Source organism: Manihot esculenta, chromosome 2, assembly GCF_001659605.2.
Source record: "Manihot esculenta cultivar AM560-2 chromosome 2, M.esculenta_v8, whole genome shotgun sequence".
In the NCBI taxonomy this organism is placed as follows: Eukaryota; Viridiplantae; Streptophyta; class Magnoliopsida; order Malpighiales; family Euphorbiaceae; genus Manihot; species Manihot esculenta.
Genome location: NC_035162.2, coordinates 13,480,996 through 13,504,897, shown reverse-complemented (window position 1 = coordinate 13,504,897; position 23,902 = coordinate 13,480,996). Strand labels below are relative to the sequence as shown.

General features: G+C 28.0%; 1 protein-coding gene across 1 annotated transcript; it reads left to right on the top strand.

Moving 5' to 3' along the window:
• The first annotated feature begins 9,077 nt into the window (after positions 1-9,077).
• LOC110609697 (wall-associated receptor kinase 2) lies at positions 9,078-22,075 on the top strand. The gene is made up of 7 exons (XM_043954299.1): positions 9,078-9,603; positions 11,306-11,374; positions 11,582-11,740; positions 11,815-12,954; positions 19,564-20,325; positions 20,509-20,667; positions 20,742-22,075. The coding sequence occupies exons 1-7, from the start codon at positions 9,084-9,086 to the stop codon at positions 21,938-21,940; spliced, it is 4,008 nt and encodes a 1,335-aa protein (XP_043810234.1). The 5' UTR covers positions 9,078-9,083; the 3' UTR covers positions 21,941-22,075.
• Positions 22,076-23,902: the final 1,827 nt, after the last annotated feature.

Below are 23,902 nucleotides of genomic sequence, written 5' to 3'. Positions count from 1 at the left end.
TTATTGTCATATAGTCTCAAATAAATGTTCGGTTTGTGCATATAGCAACAATAGATCATTGAAACCCGGTAAAATATAATCACGGCGGTCACGGTGATTACGTCTTTCCTCCATATCTAATTATACAAAATAATATATAATATCACAGTACAATGAACTGCTATAATCACGGTAAAATATAATCATGGCGTTCATGGTGGTAAGTGCATTTAAGTAAATATGAGAAATCTTAAGTTTTACTCCCCCAATCCCCAATCCCCAATCCTTATTTCAAAAAAAAAAAAAACAATACATAATTTAACACTATAATAATATACATATTTTAAAAAGATTTTATCTAAAAATCACAACAAATACTACTTATTCATTCTATCACAACAAATATTATATTTAAAAATCACAACAAATTTAACACTGCTCACAACAAATACTATTAATTTATTCTATCACAACAAATTTTTTATCCAAAAATCATAACAAAATTAACACTACATAAAAATAATTTATAAAAATATTACTGGTCTAAATTAAAAACGATAATTTTTTATTTATTTTATTTTTATATATTAAAAACGATAATTTTTTCTTAGCTTTTTAATTATATTTATTTTAAAAATATTAAATTTTATTAAATATTAAAAAATATTTAATAAGACTAATACATAAAATAAAATTAATACTAATTGATTTATATATTATTATAATATAAAAATAAAATAAATATTAATTTTAAAATAATTAAAATAAATTATAAGATGGATGAAATATTTTAAGAATTTAATTTATTATATTTTTTAAAAAATATTAAATTTTATTAACTTTTTAATTATATTTATTATAAAACTATTAAATTTTATTAAATATTAAAAAATATTTAAAAAATCTTTAAAATAAAATAAAATTAATACTAATCATTTTATATATTATTATAATATAAAAAGTAAAATAAATAATAATTTTAAAATAATTAAAAAATTATACGATGGATGAAATATTTTAAGAATTTAAATTATTATATTTTTTAAAAAATATTAAATTTTATTAACTTTTAATTATATTTATTATAAAAATATTAAATTTCATTAAATATTAAAAAATACTTAAACATAAAATAAAATTAATACTAATCATTTTATATATTATTATAATAAAAAATATAATAAATAATAATTTTAAAATAATTAGAACAATTATAAGATGGATGAAATATTTTAAGAATTTAAATTATTATATTTTTTAAAAAATATTAAATTTTATTAAATTTTTAATTATATTTATTATAAAAATATTAAATTTCATTAAATATTAAAAAAAATTAAACATAAAATAAAATTAATACTAATCATTTTATATATTATTATAATAAAAAAATAAAATAAATAAGAATTTTAAAATAATTAAAAAAATTATAAGATGGATAAAATATTTTAAGAATTTAAATTATTATATTTTTTAAAAAATATTAAATTTTATTAACTTTTAATTATATTTATTATAAAACTATTAAATTTTATTAAATATTAAAAAATATTTAAAAAATCTTAAAAATAAAATAAAATTAATACTAATCATTTTATATATTATTATAATATAAAAAGTAAAATAAATAATAATTTTAAAATAATTAAAAAAATTATAAGATGGATGAAATATTTTAAGAATTTAAATTATTATATTTTTTAAAAAATATTAAATTTTATTAACTTTTAATTATATTTATTATAAAAATATTAAATTTCATTAAATATTAAAAAATACTTAAACATAAAATAAAATTAATACTAATCATTTTATATATTATTATAATAAAAAATATAATAAATAATAATTTTAAAATAATTAGAACAATTATAAGATGGATGAAATATTTTAAGAATTTAAATTATTATATTTTTTAAAAAATATTAAATTTTATTAAATTTTTAATTATATTTATTATAAAAATATTAAATTTCATTAAATATTAAAAAAAAACTTAAACATAAAATAAAATTAATACTAATCATTTTATATATTATTATAATAAAAAAATAAAATAAATAATAATTTTAAAATAATTAAAAAAATTATAAGATGGATGAAATATTTTAAGAATTTAAATTATTATATTTTTTAAAAAATATTAAATTTTATTAACTTTTTAATTATATGTATTATAAAAATATTAAATTTTATTAAATATTAAAAAATATTTAAAAAACTTAAACATAAAATAAAATTAATATTAATCAATTTATATATTATTATAATATAAAAATAAAATAAATAATAATTTTAAAATAATTAAAAAATTATAAGATGGTTGAAATTTTTCAAGAATTTAAATTATTATATTTTTTTTAAAAAAAAATATTTGTTAAACTATCATTTTAAAAGTTTTAAAAGAATATATTTATAAAAAATTAAGTGTGTGAATTATGTTTGTTTAACTTTATTTAATTTTTTTAATTATATTTTAGAGATAAATTTATATAAAAATAAATTTAATTTTTTTTATTTAATTTTATAATTGATGGGGGATTTTAATTTTTAAGAAAAAACTTTACTTTTTAATATCTTATATACAAATATTAATTTATTAATTTTTTACAAATTTAAGAGTTAATTAATAAATTTTTTAAAATTATAAAAATTATATAAAAAATTATTTTAATCTGAAATGCTTCTAATTTTTATTTATTAACATTTAGCGTTTACATAATTAAATTTTAGAATAAAAAATATTATACTTAAATTTTCAATACATATAATAATTAAAATTATGTTTATATATAAAATTATAATTTATAATTTTATTTTTACATGTCAAGAAAAAAATATACATATTTAAAAATAAAATTTAATAAAAAAAAAACTTGATGATGGTAGAAATGTTGAAAGGAGATGAATGGAGATAATTATGTGGTGGAGATGGAGATATGATGAGGAGTGAGGGGGAGAGGGAGAAGAAACTGCTGAGTAGATGGAGAAAAAATGTTTAGAAGAGAAGATGGAGAATGGGAAAATGGAGATGGAAGGAGACTCAACTCTCCCTCTATCTGTGCATGCAGGTCTTTGGGGCTGTGCATGCACAACGCTATGAAGTATCGGACACTTTTCTTAATCCAGATGACTTTAATCCATCAAAATTATTTGGGTAGTTAGGGGTGCAGAGAATATGATGCGTTATAGGCGTGTTCGGTATCCAAAGTTTCGAACACGCCACGCATGCTGCTACGGGAGCAGTCTGACTATTTCGATAGCAGAAAACAAGTTGTTCGACGCCACACTATAGATGTCGAACAAATATATTTGACAGTATGACCGTTAAACACATCTCTTTTATATAGATAATTCAAAAATATTTTTAGATTTTATGTGAATTTGTTAATATTTTTTTCGTTATACATGAATTAACAAAAAAACAAAAAAACTCTCCTGATTTGGCATAGACAGAGGTAATGTCGGTGGCGATGCTGCTGCTTTCTATACAGCTGCCGATGATGTGAATCGTCAAGTGGTTAATCTCTTTACGCAATCCTCTAGTTTCCTTTCTTTTTTTTGTTTTATGCGAAAAACTTGTGTGCAAAACTTGTTGTCTGTTTTATGCAAAAGACTTTTGTGCCAAACTTGTTGGGATTGGTTTGACTTTATGAAATTTTTAGATGGATTCAGAAAATATTAAAGTAAATCTCTCTTCTTTTTTTTTTTTATGAACAAATTATCTATTTATATTGAATCATATGGATCCGATCAGACAAATATTTTTATTAGTAATGCAGTTCACTCGTCTATGCATAGCCGAGTGGAAACGACTGACCATTATATCATTGACTTGCAAGGTCGTTCACTTTTGGAGTATTGGGTTAAAATTTCCAGACAGCTAGTCGTTCATGCCCCACATCTCAATTGCATTGAATTGATGTGAATTTTTTGTTTTTTCAAGTCAAATTATTGGATATTTCTCAACTTATCCGAGGTAAAGCATTAAATTAATAATGTTATAATAAATCATTGAAAATTTTAAAATTTAATAAATTTAATTTTAATTTTCATGTAAATATAATGAAAATTTTTAATTTTCATATTATGAAATTAAATCAAAGAAATCATTTTTAAATTGAATAAAATAATGAAATTTATTTAAAATGAGCTTTTTTTTACAATTGTGGAATGGAATTGAATATAATTAACGCGATTCAACTTTATCCGAGTCACCATTATTTTTTTTTTTTTCTTTCTTCTCTTTGCCTTATCAATTCCTAATTCCTTTCTCAGTCAATGACAGTGTACACTATATTCCTAATTATTCAGGAAAAATACTTTTCTACTTTTTTAAAATTTTATTAATTTATATATATATAAATTTATGAATATATTTTAAATATTTTTAAATTAAATTAAAATAATAAAAAATTATAAATAATATGTTTTCATAGAAAATATTTTTTACAATAATATTTTTCATAAAAATATTTTTTAAATATAAATTATTTTATTTAAACAATCGAAGCCTTAAAAGAATGGTTTTTTAATTTAAAAGATAAAAAACATTTTATTTTCATAGATAATATAAAAAGACAAATTAAGGGGTATCTGTTTTATCTTATAAGATATTCATATCAGCTTATAAATTTTAATAATATGCTGAACTTTTTATTTATATTATTTTTTAAATTTATAATTTAAAAACAAATAAATTAGAGGAAATTAACTTTTATATTTTAATTATAAACACTAAATTTATAAGTTAATTTGTTAAAGTAAATTATTATATTGCACTTATAATTTTAAACTTCATCTCATTAACTTTCCATTTATTTTATAGAAAATATTTTTTTAAAATATGTTTTATAATTTTCAGCATTTGAGACACTTAATAAAATTAGATAATAAAAAATATTTTTTAATAAAAAACTTTGTGTAACAGAGTGACAAACATCCAGTAGCGTACCCATGCATAACTGTCACAACCTACTGCAATAAACTTATTTCGTTAAAATAAAAGGTGAAAATTCTGGATAATCTGATCCATGGTGTAGAACGAGAAACCCTTTTGCCGCTTTTGTCATAGCAATCCTTGGCCGCCCAGAAGAAGATTTGAAGCTTACCATCAAGTGATATGTTCAAGACCTTTACACTTCCACCTGTCAAATATGGCACAATATCATTATTCTTGGTGGTAGTACAGTTCATGAAGAAAGTATCATCTAGGTAGCACCCTTCGACGGTGCCGAATGGGTATGGGATGCTGAGGTTCCCACAACTATGTGGGCACTAAGGTTTGGCATCGGCATGATCTCTTGTTGGCGGTAATGCTGCTATCGTTAATGCAGCTGCTAGTGATAACAGTAGCAGCCCCTAATCGTCGTGGTCGAACAAGCCATCATTTAATATAGGAAAATTTATTTTTTTAATCCTTGAAATATAGTATAATTAATGGATTCATTCATCTATTTTTAGAATTCAACACTTTTATTTCTGATATTTAATTTTATCAAAATTAAAGATTTCTCCGTAAAAAAATATCGTTAGTGACAAAAAAAATGACTGGACTATCCTTTTTATAATCCAATACTTTAGTTCCTGAAATTTAATTTCTACAAATTTACATGTCTCTCTCAAAAAATTGAAGGAAAAAAATATGTTTTCGTCTTTAAAATATTACAAAATTAACAGATTTATCCCTTTATTTTTGAATTTGATACTTTAGTCCCTAAAATTTAATTTTATCAAAATTCAAGAAAAAAAATCTCAAATTCAATCTCCATAAATAAATAAAAATTTTAATAAATTTAAGATTTAAATTCAGTAAAAATAATAAAAATTAAAATATATAAAATTTAAATTATTAAAAATAAAATGTTAAAATTCAATAGAAATTATTTTTGTAATGTTGCCGCTGTCGATCACTATTTGCCATTTAAAAAATTCATTAAAACGTTTCTGACATTTTAAAAAGTCTACTAGTTTATATTTTTGTTAATTTTTTAGTCTTTAAATATTATAAAAAAAATCTAAAATATGCCTGATATGGAGGGACTAATTAGTAAACTTTTTAATAATTTAAGGGATCAATTAATAATTTTTTTAAACTATAGGGATTAAATAGTAAAATATTTAATGATAAAATTAATAGAAGAACTAAATTAACAAGTAGACTTTTTAAAATGTTAGAAACATTTTAATATATTTTTTAAAATTAAGAGATTAAGTAGAGAGTTTTTTCATATTATAGGAATTAAATAGTAATTTTTCATTTTATTATTGATATGAGTATTTTTTTATTCTCTTCTTTTTTTTATGCGAAAATCATTGATTTAAAAGAAATTTTTAATAAAAAGACCTTGAATTTTAACGAAATTAAATTTTAGAGATAAAAGTGTTGAGTTCTAAAAATAGAATGATGAATTCGTTAATTACGTTATATTTTAAGAACTAAAAAATAATTTTTCCTTTAATATAATATTTTTTTAATAATAAAAATATTTTTTATATAATAATTTTTTAATTTTAAAAATTATTTATTATATTTATATATATTTTTTTAAAATTTTATATTAATTAAAATATTATATTTATTTTTGAATTATATATAAAAATAATATTTTATTATTAAAAAATAATATTATATTATACTAGAACTTAAATTATGCAAGTACATAAAAAATAATTATATTTTAAATTATTATACATATTATATAATACATTAATACATTTATATTTATTTTATTAATATATATTTTTATTAGCCATTTTATATACTAACAATAATAGTATCATCTAAAATATATTAATTGATATTATTTCTTAATTATCAATTACAATAAGTTATTCCCTATTCGCTACCGGCTATATCTAACTGTTAAAACCTCATGGCTCTTATGTTATAGCTCCACGTAGTAACACTGAAATCCCTTCTGCCTTTAGGAATGGAGAGTTGGAGACCTTCATCTCTTTACGCAATCCTTTCTTAGACTTTTGCGACAAAAATGTTTACGGCTGCTTGGATTTTATCATAACTAGCTTTTTAAGGCTAATTCCACTTATCAGTTGATAGCATAACATCATTTCGCCAACATGTTGATGATCTAATTAAATCTTTAAATTACTTTTAATTTATAATAATTTATTTTAATATTATTTAAAAAAGTTTAATTTATAACAATTTATCTTAATATTGTTTAAAAAAAAGTTTATTCCTTCAAATTCTAGAAGCCTAACACTGGTAACCCTAGAGAGACGCGAACGCGTAGCCTTGTGGAAAAGGAAAGAACATTATCATTATTCAATTCCAAGAAAAAATAAATAAATAATTAATTAATAATAGTTCCTATCTAAGCAGAAATTTTACAATAAAACAACGATTCCATGTAATCAATTCCACATAAAATAACAAATCAGTAAATGTTAAACATAAATAATTAAATAATTTAAAAATAAAAAAATAACTGTTAGATCATTTTTATTTTTAATAATTATTTTTGTCTAAGTGTAAGTTGGTAAATATAATTTATCATACCATATAATCATCATTTCAAAAAATAATAATAAGCAACAATTCGCTCCAATCAAATTTGTGGGTTAGTCTTCGAATCTGGAACAGAGAGACAGACGTTTGTACGTACCACTTGATTCTGCACCAGTGCACCTCATAATAGAATATAACCACAAGACTTTTACAATTTCGTCGTAAAATTTATTTCCATATTTTATGAATAAATTTATATTTATACAAATGTAAAAAAAAGTTCAAAATTTAATACTCTGAATGTATCTTATGTTTTCTTTAAATAGAAAACATTAATAATTTATTTACAAATTTAAATTAAAGTAAAATCATTTTGAAATAAATTGGTTTCTTTTTCTTCTTTCTTTTAAATATTGAAAAAGATTAAATCAAAATTAAAATATCCCTTGATAAAAATTAAAATCAAATTATAACTAATAATAATCGAAATTATTGAAAGTCGACATGCAACATTGCCGCAATGTTTTGGCTGGAATTCTGAGTGAAACTTAATTAAATTTCATATTAATATATTAATTTGGTGCCAGTAAAATTAAAATTTAATTTTATGAAATTAATTATAATTAATTTATCAAATTTATGATAATTATATAAAACTTACAAAAGACTAAAATACCCAACAAAATGAATTCTACAGAACTTATTATAAATTAAAATAATGAGATTAATCTTAAATGAATATGCAACGCAACACAATTGAAATAATAAAATTCTATGTTTTAAGGAGTACTAATTTCTAATTTTTAATATTCCGGATGTATTAGTTTGAATGGTTTATAATATTCAATACAGTTCATACACTTTTCTATCCTATATAACATTATGTACTTTTTGAGATGATTTTTCGGTCCACGCAAGAATTTTTGTATAAATTGAATTTGTCAATAAATAATCATTTTTATATATATTATTAAATATTTAATAACATAAAAATCTACTATATGCTGCTTCACCATGTCAAAGCCGGCCCTACAACTCTTACAAATGTTAATGTCTAGTCCATTATTTAATTATTTTTTTTAAAAGTAATTAAATCTATACTATATGGAATAAATCTATACTATGCTCTATAAAGAAATTTATTCAAATATTATATTAAAATTAAATCACTAGTATTATAATAAACGTTGAAAAAAAAGGTAGGTTTTTCAAAATGATCAAGTGTGGAAATGAAGTTTCATACGCGTACTTGCTGATAAGAGGCGAAGACCTAAACGTAGAAGAGAGAAGACCAAGACTTTAAACCCTGACTGCTGCCTGTCATTATATATCCAGCTCTGATGAACTATATTCTCATCGCAAAAAGAAGTCTGTGAATTAAGAAAAGTAAAATCCCCACACAAGAAAGCTGTAGCTATGGTTTTCTTGGTTAGATTACTGGTGGCCCTTGTTCTTGTCGGGGTGCTTCTAGCAGTAGCACCGGAAACAGCTCAATTAGCCAAGCCCAATTGCCCAGACCATTGTGGGAATGTAAGCATCCCATATCCATTTGGCTTACAATCAGATTGTAGCCTAAACAAAGATTTCCTTATCACTTGCAATACCACCGATTCTACACCTCATAAACATAAGTATGGATGGCGAACTGCAAATAAGGAGCCAGGTATCCGGACTTTGCTTCTCGTCCGACGGTAGTAAGGAGTGGACAACATATTGGCTGCGTTTGTCAAAGTTCAGAGTTTCCTCGAGGAACAAGTTCACTGTTGTGGGATGTGACAGCTACGCGTACCTTCTAGGGTCTCGAGCAGGGTTAAGCTACAGTGCCGGATGCATGTCCACCTGCGACTCCATCAAGTCTGTGTATACAAAGTCTTGCACAGGTAGTGGATGTTGCCAGATAGAGATTCCTGATGAACTATCCTATACAGATGTAACAGCATACAGTTTCAACAACCATACAAAGGTGCGATATTTCAATCCCTGCACCTACGCCTTCGTTGTAGAAAATGGCAAATTCAACTTCTCTAGTGAATATCTCGAGAAAATCCCACAAGATATAAACTTCACGATGTTGCTTGAATGGTCAATTGAGAAGGCCGGTGATCACAAACTAAGCTCTGCCTGCAAGGATAATGCTACGAGTTATAATCTAGATGTCACACCCAATCCCCAAACTGTAGAGACTGATATGACCCGAAAAACTGACAGAACTTCCCCTGATATTTACTGCCTGGATGCATAGAGTAAGCAGAACAATGGGTTTCCTCCATAATTTCTCTCTTCAAGCTTTCCACTCTGGGTACACATAGTCTATCACCAAACATTAAAGTTCCATCCTCCCTTAGAGAAAAGTCGGTACGAGTGCCATCTCTTACTTCATTCCGGATCTTACTCAACTGCTCATCCTGATTTTGGGCTTCTCTGACTCTTTCTCAATGTGCCACCTGCGGTAAACATCATGCTGGGGAGTGCAGAAAGTTCGATAGGGGTTGTTTTGAATGTGGTTCTTCGGGCCATTTTAAGAGAGATTGTCCATTGCTGATAGCCAGAGACAGTGGTTCTCAGCAAGGATCAGTGGCGCCTCAGAATCTAAGGTATGGTGTGACACCATCACAGGGTGTACCTACAGCACAAGTTGGGCCTGGCACAAGCAGAGCCAGTGGAGCTACTTCATCTTCTCAGCCTAGACCAATGATGCAGCCTGGCAGACCTCGCACTCAGGCCAGAGTTTTTGCTATGACACAGCAGGAGGCACGAGCATCTCCAGAGGTGGTGACTGGTATGTTAACTATTTTCGATAAAGATGCACACATTCTTATAGATCCTGGTTCCACTCACTCTTTCGTATCTCAATCCTTCTCTAAGCATGCTGATAGAGAATTAAAACCTTTAGATTGTGGATTAGCTGTGAGTACTCCAGTTGGGGATTCTGTAGTATGTGAACATGTGTATAGGGATTGTGTTGTTAAGTTGGGCGACCATGAGTTGTTAGTGGATCTAATTCCTTTGTGTCTACAAGATCTGGATGTCATCCTAGGTATGGACTGGTTATCCCGTCATCATGCCACAATAGATTGCTTTGAGAAATCAGTGGTATTTAATAGTCCAGAAGGGTGTAAGTTCACTTTCTTTGGGGAGAGGCGTTTACTTCCTTCTTATGTGATTTCTGCCATGACTACTAGGAAGATGCTTCGGAAGGGTTGTCAAGCATACTTAGCCTATGTGGTGGACAGTAACCTAGAGGGACCTAAATTGGAAGATATACCAGTAGTAAGCGAGTTTGAATGGACAGATGAATGTCAAAAGAGTTTTGAGAAGCTTAAAACGTGTCTCACATCAGCTCCAGTTCTTACCTTACCCTCAGGTACAGATGGATTTGTGGTGTATAGTGATGCTTCTCACAAGGGTTTAGGCTGTGTAATCCAAACATAAATATAAAACCCCATTGATTGGATCTAACTAAAACATAACCCATTTTTATTCTCAAATCACTAAAATCACTATTAAAAGGTAAAGAAAATAAATTATATCGTAAAAATTGAATAAAAGGAATAAAACTCACATACCCAATTTTGGAACCTCTAGAAGAAATTATTGAATTTCTTAGCAGGATGTAGGTTTAAAATAGGATCTGGGTTGATTGGGTTGAGAAGGAGGAGATTTGGATTTAAAAGAGGAAATTTTTTTTTTTATATATATTTTTGCAGAGCTTTTGCTCTTTTGCTGGAGGAGGAAGACGGGTTTCTGGTTTCGGGAATGTTTCGGGACATTCCCGAAACCAGTGCTTTAATGCTCAATTTTCCCTTTTTTTTTTTTTATTAAAATTAATAGGCCTGGGCCTGGGCCTTATACTAGACAACGTTTCTGGATATCGTTGTAAATGCAAGGATGGGTACGAGGGGAATCCATATATTGGCTGTAGAGGTATTTCGAAATACTATGTCGAATTCAATTATATATATATATATATATATATATATATATATATATATAGCCCTATATTCTATTTGTTTATATATAAATACCTGCCGAATTTTCATGTTCTACTGTGTATTTCCTGTCATAATGTCTTTTTTTCTTGAATAATTGAAAAGAAATTTCATCATCATTTTCTGGATTGATGATTTGCAGACATCGACGAATGCGCTCGTCCAAATAACTGTTCACACAAATGCACTAATACGGATGGAAATTATACGTGCACTTGCCCTAAGGGATACCATGGGGATGGGAGAAAAGACGGAGAAAGATGCACAGCTTCTCAATTTCCCCTTATGAAGATAATTATTGGTAAATTTTGTATATTTGAATCTCGTTTTCATTTGATTAACACACAATGATGAATTATCTTGATTTGTTTACAGGTGTTGGCATAGGAGTTACAGTCTTGTTTGTTGCCACCTCTTGGCTCTACTTGGTTTTAAAGCAGAGAAAGCTAATCAAACTTAGAGAGAAATTCTTCAGGGAAAATGGGGGTTTTATCTTGCGACAGAAATTATCTGGACAACAAGGAAACCCTGACATGGCAAAAATCTTTACAGATGAGGAGTTAAAGAAGGCCACCAACAATTTTGAGGAGAGCACCGTCGTTGGCAAAGGAGGCTTTGGAACTGTTTATAGGGGAATTTTAGCTGACAACAGAGAAGTTGCCATCAAGAAATCAATCTCCGTTGATCAAAACCAAATCGAGCAATTCATTAATGAGGTGGTTGTGCTGTCTCAAATTAACCATAGGAATGTGGTCAAGCTTTTAGGTTGTTGTTTAGAGAATCGAGTCCCCCTGCTGGTTTATGAATTCATCTCCAACGGTACAGTATTCGATTGCATGCATAACCAAAGAAATGCATCAGCTCTCTCTTGGGAGCTACGTCTGAGGATAGCAGCAGAAACGGCAGGAGCTCTATCTTATCTGCATTCTGCAGCTTCTGTACCGATCATCCATAGGGATGTGAAGACTACCAACATGCTCTTAGATGCTAATTACACTGCAAAATTGTCTGACTTTGGAGCTTCAAGATTAGTTCCACTAGATGAAACTCAGTTATCTACAATGGTGCAAGGAACACTGGGATACCTAGACCCAGAATACTTGCGTACAAATCAACTGACTGAGAAGAGCGATGTGTATAGCTTTGGAGTAGTACTTGCGGAGCTACTAACGGGCAAGAAAGCTCTTTCTTTCGATCGGCCTGAGGAGGAAAGGAGTCTAGCTGCGCATTTCCTTACTCGTGTGAAAGAGGGCAAATTGTTTGAAATTCTTGAGAGGCATATTGTGAATGAGGGAAACGAAGAGCAGGTAATGGAAGTGGCTCGGCTGGCGAAGAGGTGTTTGAATTTGAAAGGGGACGAAAGGCCTTCCATGAAGGAAGTAGCAATGGAACTGGAAGGCCTCCACATGATGAACATGCATGCATGGGCGGTTGTGAATGCAGAGGAAACAGAGTTCTTGCTCACCAGAGAGGAATCCAATGCTTCCAATAATGGAGACGGAGTCACTGCATCAAGTGCTGGGATTGATAGCATGAAGGACAATTTACTTGTATCAGTAGGAGGTGGCAGATGAATTTAATCGCATCAATGGTAAGCTTCTTCCTTGTTTTATTTATTTATTTTCATTTGAAGTACGTTACTCAGTTCTATTGGCATATAGTGTTATGTAATCCTACCAAGTGACACGTACTAAAATTTGTATATTTATAGAGTGATATATTTTATTTTATTTTATTTTATTTTTAATAATATTATAATTAATATATGAATATTAAATATAATTTATTATCTTTACAATAACTATCAATATGTGACTTTTTAATTTTTTATCACTTTTTAATATAATTTATTTTTATTTTTATAATAAATGAATTACTAAAAACTTGTATCATAAAGGATATTTAGGAAAAATAAACTTGTGAAAATATTTTTAATATCAATCTAAAGTTTTACTCATTAATTTGATAATTTTTAAAGTCATAAACCTACGGTATTAATTAATGCATGCAATATATTTCCTTTCTTTGTGCGAATAACAAAAACGTTAAATATAAACACTTAAAATTATAAAAATATATTTATATTCTCTTTAATTTTTTTTAAATGGAAATCGAAAAAATAGAACTCTTCAAATACATATTACCGATTTGTGAGTGCATATTCTTTTTAATTTTAAATCTATATCTATATATTTATTTATATTTATACCATATTTATCATTTTATTTTTCTAATTTTTAAATTTTTTTCACTATTTTCCTTTAATTTGATTAGAGTAATTAAAGTTTTAATTTTTATTTACAAGAGTTAATTATAACTTTGAAATTTTAAATTTAGATTTAATGCATTTACATCTATTTAAATAAATAAATTTAAATTAATGCTAGAAAAATACTCACAAGTTTAATATGATAATAAGTATATATAAATAAATTTAAAAGATTTTAAGTTCCATTTTTCTGATCCCTAATTTAAAAAAAAAAATTAATGCTAGAGAAAATTTGAAAAGTTTTCTTTTATTTTCTATAAATTCTCAATGAAGTTGTGAAAATGGAAAACGTAACAACTTTTCCAATTTTTTTAATTTAAAATTATTAACATTTATTTATAAATATGAAATTTAAAAGTTAAAATCATTGCATTTTTTTTATTTTATTAATAATTTATTAGCACTAGAGAAATTAAAAATATTCAATATTTAAAATTTCACTTTTCTTCACTTTGATTGGACCAATTGAATTTTTTCAGTTTAAAATTGTTAATTAATATTTATAATTAATTATAATTATAAAATCTAAATTATTTATATAAATAAATCTATTTATTAGAGAAATTTAAAAAGTCCAAGTATTTTTTTTATGTTCTTTAAAATTTTTAATTAACGAGGTTATTAAAATAAAAAAAATTAATTAATTTTTTATTTTTATTATAAAAATAAATTTAAAATATTTACCGTAAATTATAATTTTATATATTTTAATTATAACTCTAGATCAATAGCAATGGTTTAATATCGTTACATTCGATTTTATCATTAACCATAAAATAATAATTTAATTAATTTTTTATAATAAATAAAAAATATTATTAAATATAAAATAAATTTTAATTAAAATATATTATTATATATATTAAAAAATTTAAATTTTATTTATTAATAATTTTAAATTACTATTAAATTATTATTTTAATAATATTAAAAATAATATTATTATTTAAATTCTAAAATATCGCAGCGAAACCAACCATCAATTCCTTTTCAAAATCTCAAAAACTAATAAAATTGAAAATGGAAAATGGAAAATGATTCTTTTAGGTGGCATTTTCATCTTAGCTTTTGTGAATCTAGGAATTTTCTCATTTGACTACACTCGTAAAACTTACCTAACAATTTTTAACTATTCCATTTACGCAATCCTTTTGGGAAAATTATTTCTTAAACTTCATTTTAATTGCATAATTTTATTTGTAACATATACTTTTGGATATTCTCAATTTAGCACATATATATTGAGATTTTCCAAATTTTAGATGATTTGAAGAATATATTTCTTTGAATTTGTTTGTATAAAATTCCATGATTTCAATTCTATGAAAAAATGCATAATTTGTCCTTTATATTTCAAAAAAGTTATTTTACTCTCTAAAAACAAATATATTTTTTTTCAGCTTATTGACTAATTTAATTTTAAAATTAATTATGTAAAATTAACCCCCATAATATAAAAGTGAGTGTATATAATTTTTTTAAATGTTTAATTATAAAATAACGTGATAATTATAAATATTATTTGTCAATTATAAAAATTAAATTATTTTATAATTTAACAATTAAAGAAATAAATAGATTAAAAATTTAAGAAACAAATTGATTTTTTTTTTTTAAATGTAAGGTGGTAAACATTTTAAAAATCTGAGGATCTATCAAACGAGGAGGAGGAGGATTTGGAAGAATAATCCTCTCGTTTCGGAGAGGAGCCCGGATATGGTAAAGGGGAGTATCCAAATACCTCCAAGAAAAGAAGTTAGTTATAGTAGAGGGAGTGATACAAGACTCAAGGTTAAAAACTTCAGGAAGCTTTGGACTTTTCATGGTGGTAGAAGAAGTGTACCTGAAGAGCGATATAGCGGATAAGCAGAGGAGAATGGAGAGATAAAAGAACTGAGGAGAGCAAAAGTTTTGAAAAAGCCGGAGAATTTGAAATTTGAAACAGTAGCGAAATGAAAAGATGTTCTGAGGCAAATCGTACTTAGACGGCGCGTTCATAATGATTCTCGGTATTTATCCCCTTACCAGTCGGGCAATAACTGGCGAGAAGGTAAAGGGGCAATTGATGACCGCTGGATTTCTCCACCCAAGTCTGGGTTCAGACCCACGGTACCAGCCCATTATTTGAAAGCCTTTAAGCCTCCCGCGTGAGTTAGGTCCGGCCCACTCTGCTCTAGGACCGATCTCCAGCTAATTTGCCCCATCAGGCCAGCCCGGCTTTTTGGGCCCAACGAACAGACCCCCTCTGGGCTCAGCCCTTATCTTATCTGCCGGTCCAGTCCGGAACTAGAAGGGAGACTCACCTGTCCGTCATGTGGGTCCATCCGCATGCGCATTCCGGAAGAATCAGAGGCCATTACGCATGGGGCAGGAATCTGATATTCTCGTACCCGTATCAACGTGGCAGGGACAGGTGGGTGGCCCAAATAACAGACAATTTGTTACGCGTCACTAGCAGACAAAAAGAAAATATATAAAAGAGAAAGTACTCTAATATATTATATACAATACTAAGAAAATTATATTATTGAATATTATATTATTTTTTATATATAATTATTAATTATATAATTTTAATTAAAAAATACATATTTATTAATATGTAAAATAATTATATTATTAATTTGTCATTTACACATATAATTAAAAATTATAAAGTGTTTAATACATTTATAATTGATATAACAGATACATACATATATATATATATCACATATTTAAATAGAATAAATTATAATTAATTAAATTATATTATTAAAAAATTTTAATAATTAATTAAAATATATTATAATATTATTAATAACTACTTAATAATTAAGAGAGAGTTATATTTAAATTATATGAATAATTTAATTTTTAAAAATAATTAAATAATATTAAATATAAAAATAATAAGAGAGTATATATTTACACTCATAATAAATTAGACTTTTATTAAATTTATAATAATTCACAAATGAACAAAGACAACAAAACTATCTAAAAAATAATTTGGTTATGAAAAAATTTGGTTGTAAGACTCATTCTATATTTCTATAAATTTATATTAATAGAAATTCAAGATTGTTCATCACATTACAGCATAAATGAACAAAGACAACAAAACTATCTAAAAAATCTATTCCTGTAAATCGATTTATAACAGATAGAATTCGATGTAGAAATCCTGGCTGTAAATTTATTACCAGCGGCTTAACGTCCACTCTCTAACTGCAGGGCTGCTTGAAACTTAACACTATCAGGCCCCATCCATACACTAGTGCCGTTGGAGTTGGTTAGCAGACCAAGTAGGGGCTCAGTCTCTTCAATATCGTTAGTGGCAACTTCAACATGAACGCAGTTGCCCATCATTAGTTCCTCAAGCTCCATTTTCACTTCCTTCATTGTAGGTCTTTTCACTCCCTTCATTCTTAAGCAGCGTCTTGCGAGCTCAGCAACCCCTTTAAGCTGCTCCGAGTTTCCTTCATTTCTCACTCGTTCATGGAGAATCTCAAATAAGCGATCTTCTTTCATTCTATCAATGAAGAAAGCAGCCAGATTTTTGTCCTTTTCAGGCCTATCAGAAGAAATCACCTTCTGTCCTATCAAGAGCTCTAAAAGGACAACCCCGAAACTATACACATCACTCTTTTCATTCAACAATCCTGAATGAAAGTATTCAGGATCTATGTATCCAAATGTTCCTTGAACCAATGTAGGTAGCTGAGTTTGATCCAAAGGAACCAATCTCGAAACCCCAAAATCTGATACTTTTGCTTGGAAATTATCATCCAAGAGTATGTTCTCTGATTTAACATCTCTGTGAATGATATGTATAGGAGCGTCAGAATGCATATGAGCAAGTGCATCTGCAGTTTCCACTGCAATCCTCAGACGAGTTTTCCATGGCATGGAGGACTCAACAACTTCATTGTGTATGTGATAATAGAGGGTCTTGTTGTTGATAAACTCGTAGACTAACAAGGGAACTGATGTTTCCAAGCAACAACCTATGAGTTTTACCACGTTTGGATGCTTGATTTGGCAGAGAACGACCACCTCGTTAACAAATTGTTCAATCTGATCATGGTCCATAACTTTAGACTTCTTGATTGCTACTGATTTGTGATCTAGAGTTCCTTTGTAAACTATCCCAAAACCTCCTTGGCCCACAATTTCACTTTCGTTAAAATTGTACGTCGCCTTTTTGAGCTCATCTTCTGTGAAAATTTTAGCTTTCTCTGCAGATCTTTCAATCTTGGAGAGTAATTGTTGCAACACTGGCCCACCGTTGTTCCTGAAGTTTTTCTCTTTAAGCTTGTTGATTTTCCTTCTTTGAAGCCCCCATGATACAGATGCCAAGATCACAAATGCAAGGGAAACGGCAATACATGCTCCTAGAAAATTAAAATTATTATTCTTAACAAGTAGAAATTTCAGACACCTTTGCCCTCTAAATAGAAAATTTATTTTATGCAACCATTATATGTATAATTACATGGTAATAATTGATTATGATGGAATTTATAAATTACGATAAGATTTAGTTATGGACTTACCGATGATAGCTTTTGTCTTGTCTCGAGCGGTACAACGTGTTCCGTTTTTAGTTCCATCGCCATGGTAACCCTTGGGACAGAAACATACATAGCTTCCAACTTCATTTCGACAATGTTTGGCATCTATGCATTGGTTGAGGCTGGGGTCCTCACACTCGTCAATATCTGAAAGGAAATAAAGAAAATAAATTACAACTTATTGTTAGCTAAAATTAAGATTTGTGTAATGGGGCAAAGGTATCATGTACCTTTGCAGCTATTTGGGAGGTAAGGATTTCCCTCGAAACCACTGCGGCAGTCACAATAATGCCCATGTAGATTTTCAGAGTCACGACATACACTATTCTCCTTACATGCATAAGCTGTTATGTTCTGTCCAGCTTCTTTACATGTCTTATTACTGATTACCCAATCAATTACCACAGGGAACCCCTTTCTGTTGTTTTGTAAATTAACAAGATCTAATGTAGAAAAATTATACACACCATCTTCAACGACAAAAGCGTAGCTGCAAGGGTTGAAGTTCATTACTCGTGTGTGGTTGTTATAGCTCCTCACAGTAACACTGAAATCCCTTATGCCTTTAGGAATGGAGATTTCGCAGCAGCCTCTACCAGCGCAAGACCCGTTAACCATTAAATCATTTGTCTTACAGAGTGACAAACATCCAGTAGCATAGCTATATTCCACAGAATCTTCAACCCATGCAGAAGTGTCACAACCTACGGCAATAAACTTGTTTCGGGAAAATGAGAGGGTGAATGTGAATAATCTGTACCATGGGCGATTAGAAGATATACTTTCCCCGCTTTTGCTATAGCAATCGCGGGCCAACCAGGAGAAGATTGCAAAAAAGTATTTTAACACAATTTAATAAATTGAAATTAAAAAAAATGCTGCATAATTATATATACAAAATAATTATCAAGCAAATGAAAAAAAATTACGTTTGGAATTAATTTTTAGTAGAATTTTACTGTTTAAAATATATATTATTATTTATATGATTACATCGAATAATTAAATCTATACTATATGGAATAAATCTATACTATGCTATATATAAAGAAATTTATTCAAATATTATGTTAAAAAAAAGAAGAGAGAAGACCAAGACTTTAAACCCTGACTGCTGCCTATCATTATAGATCCGGCTCTGATGAACTATATTCTCATCGCAAAAAGAAGTCTGTGAATTAAGAAAAGTAAAATCCCCACGCAAGAAAGCTGTAGCTATGGTTTTCTTGGTTAGATTACTGGTGGCCCTTGTTCTTGTCGGGGTGCTTCTAGCAGTAGCACCGGCAACAGCTCAATTAGCCAAGCCCATTTGCCAAGAACATTGTGGAGATGTAAGCATCCCATATCCATTTGGCTTACAATCAGATTGTAGCCTAAACAAAGATTTCCTTATCACTTGCTATACCACCGATTCTACACCTCCACAGAAAGAAGCTTTTTTGTGGAATTCTACTATTAAGGTTATAAACATAAGTATGGATGGCGAACTGCAAATAAGGAGCGCGGTATCCCGACGTTGCTTCTCGTCCGACGGTGAGGAGTGGACAACAAATTGGCTGCGTTTGTCAAAGTTCACAGTTTCCTCGAAGAACAAGTTCACTGTTGTGGGATGTGACAGCTACGCGTACCTTCGAGGGTCTCGAGCAGGGGTAAATTACAGTGCCGGATGCATGTCCATCTGCGACTCCATCAAGTCTGTGTATACAAAGTCTTGCGCAGGTAGTGGATGTTGCCAGATAGAGATTCCTGATGGACTATCCTTTACAAATGTAACAGCATACAGTTTCAACAGCCATAAAAAGGTGCAAGATTTCAATCCCTGCACCTACGCCTTCGTTGTAGAAGATGGCAAATTCAACTTCTCTAGTGAATATCTCGAGAAAATCCCACAAGATATAAAGTTGACGATGGTGCTTGAATGGTCAATTGAGAAGGCCGGTGATCACAAACTAAGCTCTGCCTGCAAGGATGATGCTACGAGTTATGATCTAGACAAGGTTTCTAGATATCGTTGTAAATGCAAGGATGGGTACGAGGGGAATCCATATATTGGCTGTAGAGGTATTTCGAAATACTATGTCGAATTCTATTATATATCTATATATAGCACTATATTCTTTTTGTTTATATATAAATACCTGCCGAATTTTCATGTTCTACTGTGTATTTCCTGTCATAATATCTTTTCTTCTTGAATAATTGAAAAGAAATTTCATCATCATTTTCTGGATTGATGATTTGCAGACATCGACGAATGCGCTCGTCCAAATAACTGTTCACACAAATGCACTAATACGGATGGAAATTATACGTGCACTTGCCCGAAGGGATACCATGGGGATGGGAGAAAAGACGGAGAAAGATGCACAGCTTCTCAATTTCCCCTTATGAAGATAATTATTGGTAAATTTTGTATATTTGAATCTCGTTTTCATTTGATTAACACACAATGATGAATTATCTTGATTTGTTTACAGGTGTTGGCATAGGAGTTACAGTCTTGTTTGTTGCCACCTCTTGGCTCTACTTGGTTTTAAAGCAGAGAAAGCTCATCAAACTTAGAGAGAAATTCTTCAGGGAAAATGGGGGTTTTATCTTGCGACAGAAATTATCTGGACAACAAGGAAACCCTGACATGGCAAAAATCTTTACAGATGAGGAGTTGAAGAAGGCCACCAACAATTTTGAGGAGAGCACCGTCGTTGGCAAAGGAGGCTTTGGAACTGTTTATAGGGGAATTTTAGCTGACAACAGAGAAGTTGCCATCAAGAAATCAATCTCCGTTGATCAAAACCAAATCGAGCAATTCATTAATGAGGTGGTTGTGCTGTCTCAAATTAACCATAGGAATGTGGTCAGGCTTTTAGGTTGTTGTTTAGAGACTCGAGTCCCCCTGCTAGTTTATGAATTCATCTCCAACGGTACAGTCTTCGATTGCATGCATAACCAAAGAAATGCATCAGCTCTCTCTTGGGAGCTACGTCTGAGGATAGCAGCAGAAACGGCAGGAGCTCTATCTTATCTGCATTCTGCAGCTTCTGTACCGATCATCCATAGGGATGTGAAGACTACCAACATGCTCTTAGATGCTAATTACACTGCAAAATTGTCTGACTTTGGAGCTTCAAGATTAGTTCCACTAGATGAAACTCAGTTATCTACAATGGTGCAAGGAACACTGGGATACCTAGACCCAGAATACTTGCGTACAAATCAACTGACTGAGAAGAGCGATGTGTATAGCTTTGGAGTAGTACTTGCGGAGCTACTAACGGGCAAGAAAGCACTTTCTTTCGATCGGCCTGAGGAAGAAAGGAGTCTAGCTGCGCATTTCCTTACTCGTGTGAAAGAGGGCAAATTGTTTGAAATTCTTGAGAGGCATATTGTGAATGAGGGAAACGAAGAGCAGGTAATGGAAGTGGCTCGGCTGGCGAAGAGGTGTTTGAATTTAAAAGGGGACGAAAGGCCTTCCATGAAGGAAGTAGCAATGGAACTGGAAGGCCTCCACATGATGAACATGCATCCATGGGCCGTTGTGAATGCAGAGGAAACAGAGTTCTTGCTCACCAGAGAGGAATCCAATGCTTTCAATAATGGAGACGGATTCACTGCATCAAGTGCTGGGATTGATAGCATGAAGGACAATTTACTTGTATCAGTAGGAGGTGGCAGATGAATTTAATCGCATCAATGATAAGCTTCTTCCTTGTTTTATTTATTTATTTTCATTTGAAGTACGTTACTCAGTTCTATTGGCATACAGTGTTATGTAATTTATTATCTTTACTGTAACAATCAATATGTGACTTTTTATTTTTTTTATCACTTTTTAATATAATTTATTTTTATTTTTATAATAAATGAATTACTAAAAACTTGATAAAGGATATTTGAGAAAAATAAACTTGTGAAAATATTTTTAATATCAATCTAAAGTTTTACTCATTAATTTGATAATTTATAAACCACTAAACCTACAGTATTAATTAATGCATGCAATATATTTCCTTTCTTTGCCTGAATAAAAACAACGATAAATATAAATACTTAAAAATTATAAAAAATATATTTATATTACCTTTAAGTTTTTGAAATAGAAATCGAAGAGTAAAACCTAAAATTTCTCAAATTTATTTAGATTTATTATCAAATTAAATCTGTGAGTGCATATTCTCTTTAATTTTAAATTTATATCTATATATTTATTTATATCTATACCATATTTAACATTTTATTTTTCTAACTTTTAAATTTTTTCACTATTTTCCTTTAATTTGATTGGAGGAATTAAAGTTCTAATTTTTATTTACAATAGTTAATTATAACTTTGAAATTTTAAATTTAGATTTAATGCATTTACATTTATTTAAACAAATAAATCTAAATTAATGCTAGAGAAAATTTGAAAAGTTTTTTTTTTATTTCCTATAAATTCTTAATGAAGTTGTGAAAATGGAAAAACGTAACAACTTTTCCAATTTTTTTTTAATTTAAAATTATTAACATTTATTTATAAATTTGAAATTTAAAATTTAAAATCATTGCATTTTTATTTTATTAATAATTTATTAGCACTAGAGAAATTAAAAATATTCAATATTTAAAATTCCACTTTTCTTCACTTTGATTGGACCAATTGAATTTTTTCAGTTTAAAATTGTTAATTAATATTTATAATTAATTATAATTATAAAATCTAAATTATCTTTATAAATAAATCTACTTTATTGGAGAAATTTAAAAGATTGATGCATTTTTTTATGTTCTTTAAACAAGGTTGTTAAAATAAAAAAAGTAATTAATTTTCTATTTTCAATATAAAAATAAATTTAAAATATCTACGATTATCTTATATATTTTAAACCTAATTATAAGTGAATAACAACAGTTTAAGACCCACTATATTTATTTTTATCATTATAAGATAACGGTTGGTTTAAAACTCCTTTCATTTATTTTTACCATTAAATATAAAATAGCGGTTTAATTAATTTTTTATATTTAATAAAAAATACTATTAAAATTATGATTTCATTAAATATAAAATAAATTTTAATAAAATATATTATTATATATATTAAAAAATTAAATTTGACTTATAATAATTTTAAATTGTTGTTAAATTATTATCTTAATAATATTAAAAAACTAATTTTACAGTAATAATATTTTTATTTAAATCTTAAAATATCATAGTGAGACCAACCATTCCTTTTTAAAATTTCAAAAACTAATAAAATTGAAAATTGAAAATGGAAAATGGAGAATGATTCTTTTAGGTTGCATTTTCATCTTAGCTTTTGTGAATCTAGGAATTTTCTCATTTGACTACACTCGTAAACCTTACCCAACAATTTTTAACTATTCCATTTACACAACCCTTTTGGGAAAATTATTTCTTAAACTTCATTTTAATCGCATAATTTTATTTGTAACATATACTTTTGGATATTCTCAATTTAGCACATATATATTGAGATTTTCCAAATTTTAGATGATTTTGAAGAATATATTTCTCATCACATCACTATTTAATATATTTAAATTTTTTAATAATTTTAAAATACTATTAATATAGTCTAAAATATTCATGCCGTTTTTAAAATTCTATTAATTAATCTTCTTAAATATTATAAAA

Excerpts from the sequence above, each read along its gene's own strand:
- LOC110609697 (XM_043954299.1), top strand. The coding sequence starts at position 9,084 with ATGGATGGCGAACTGCAAATAAGGAGCCAGGTATCCGGACTTTGCTTC. Across the intron at positions 11,375-11,581 it reads TCCATATATTGGCTGTAGAG|ACATCGACGAATGCGCTCGT; the intron begins GTATTTCGAAAT and ends GATGATTTGCAG. Across the intron at positions 11,741-11,814 it reads CCTTATGAAGATAATTATTG|GTGTTGGCATAGGAGTTACA; the intron begins GTAAATTTTGTA and ends ATTTGTTTACAG.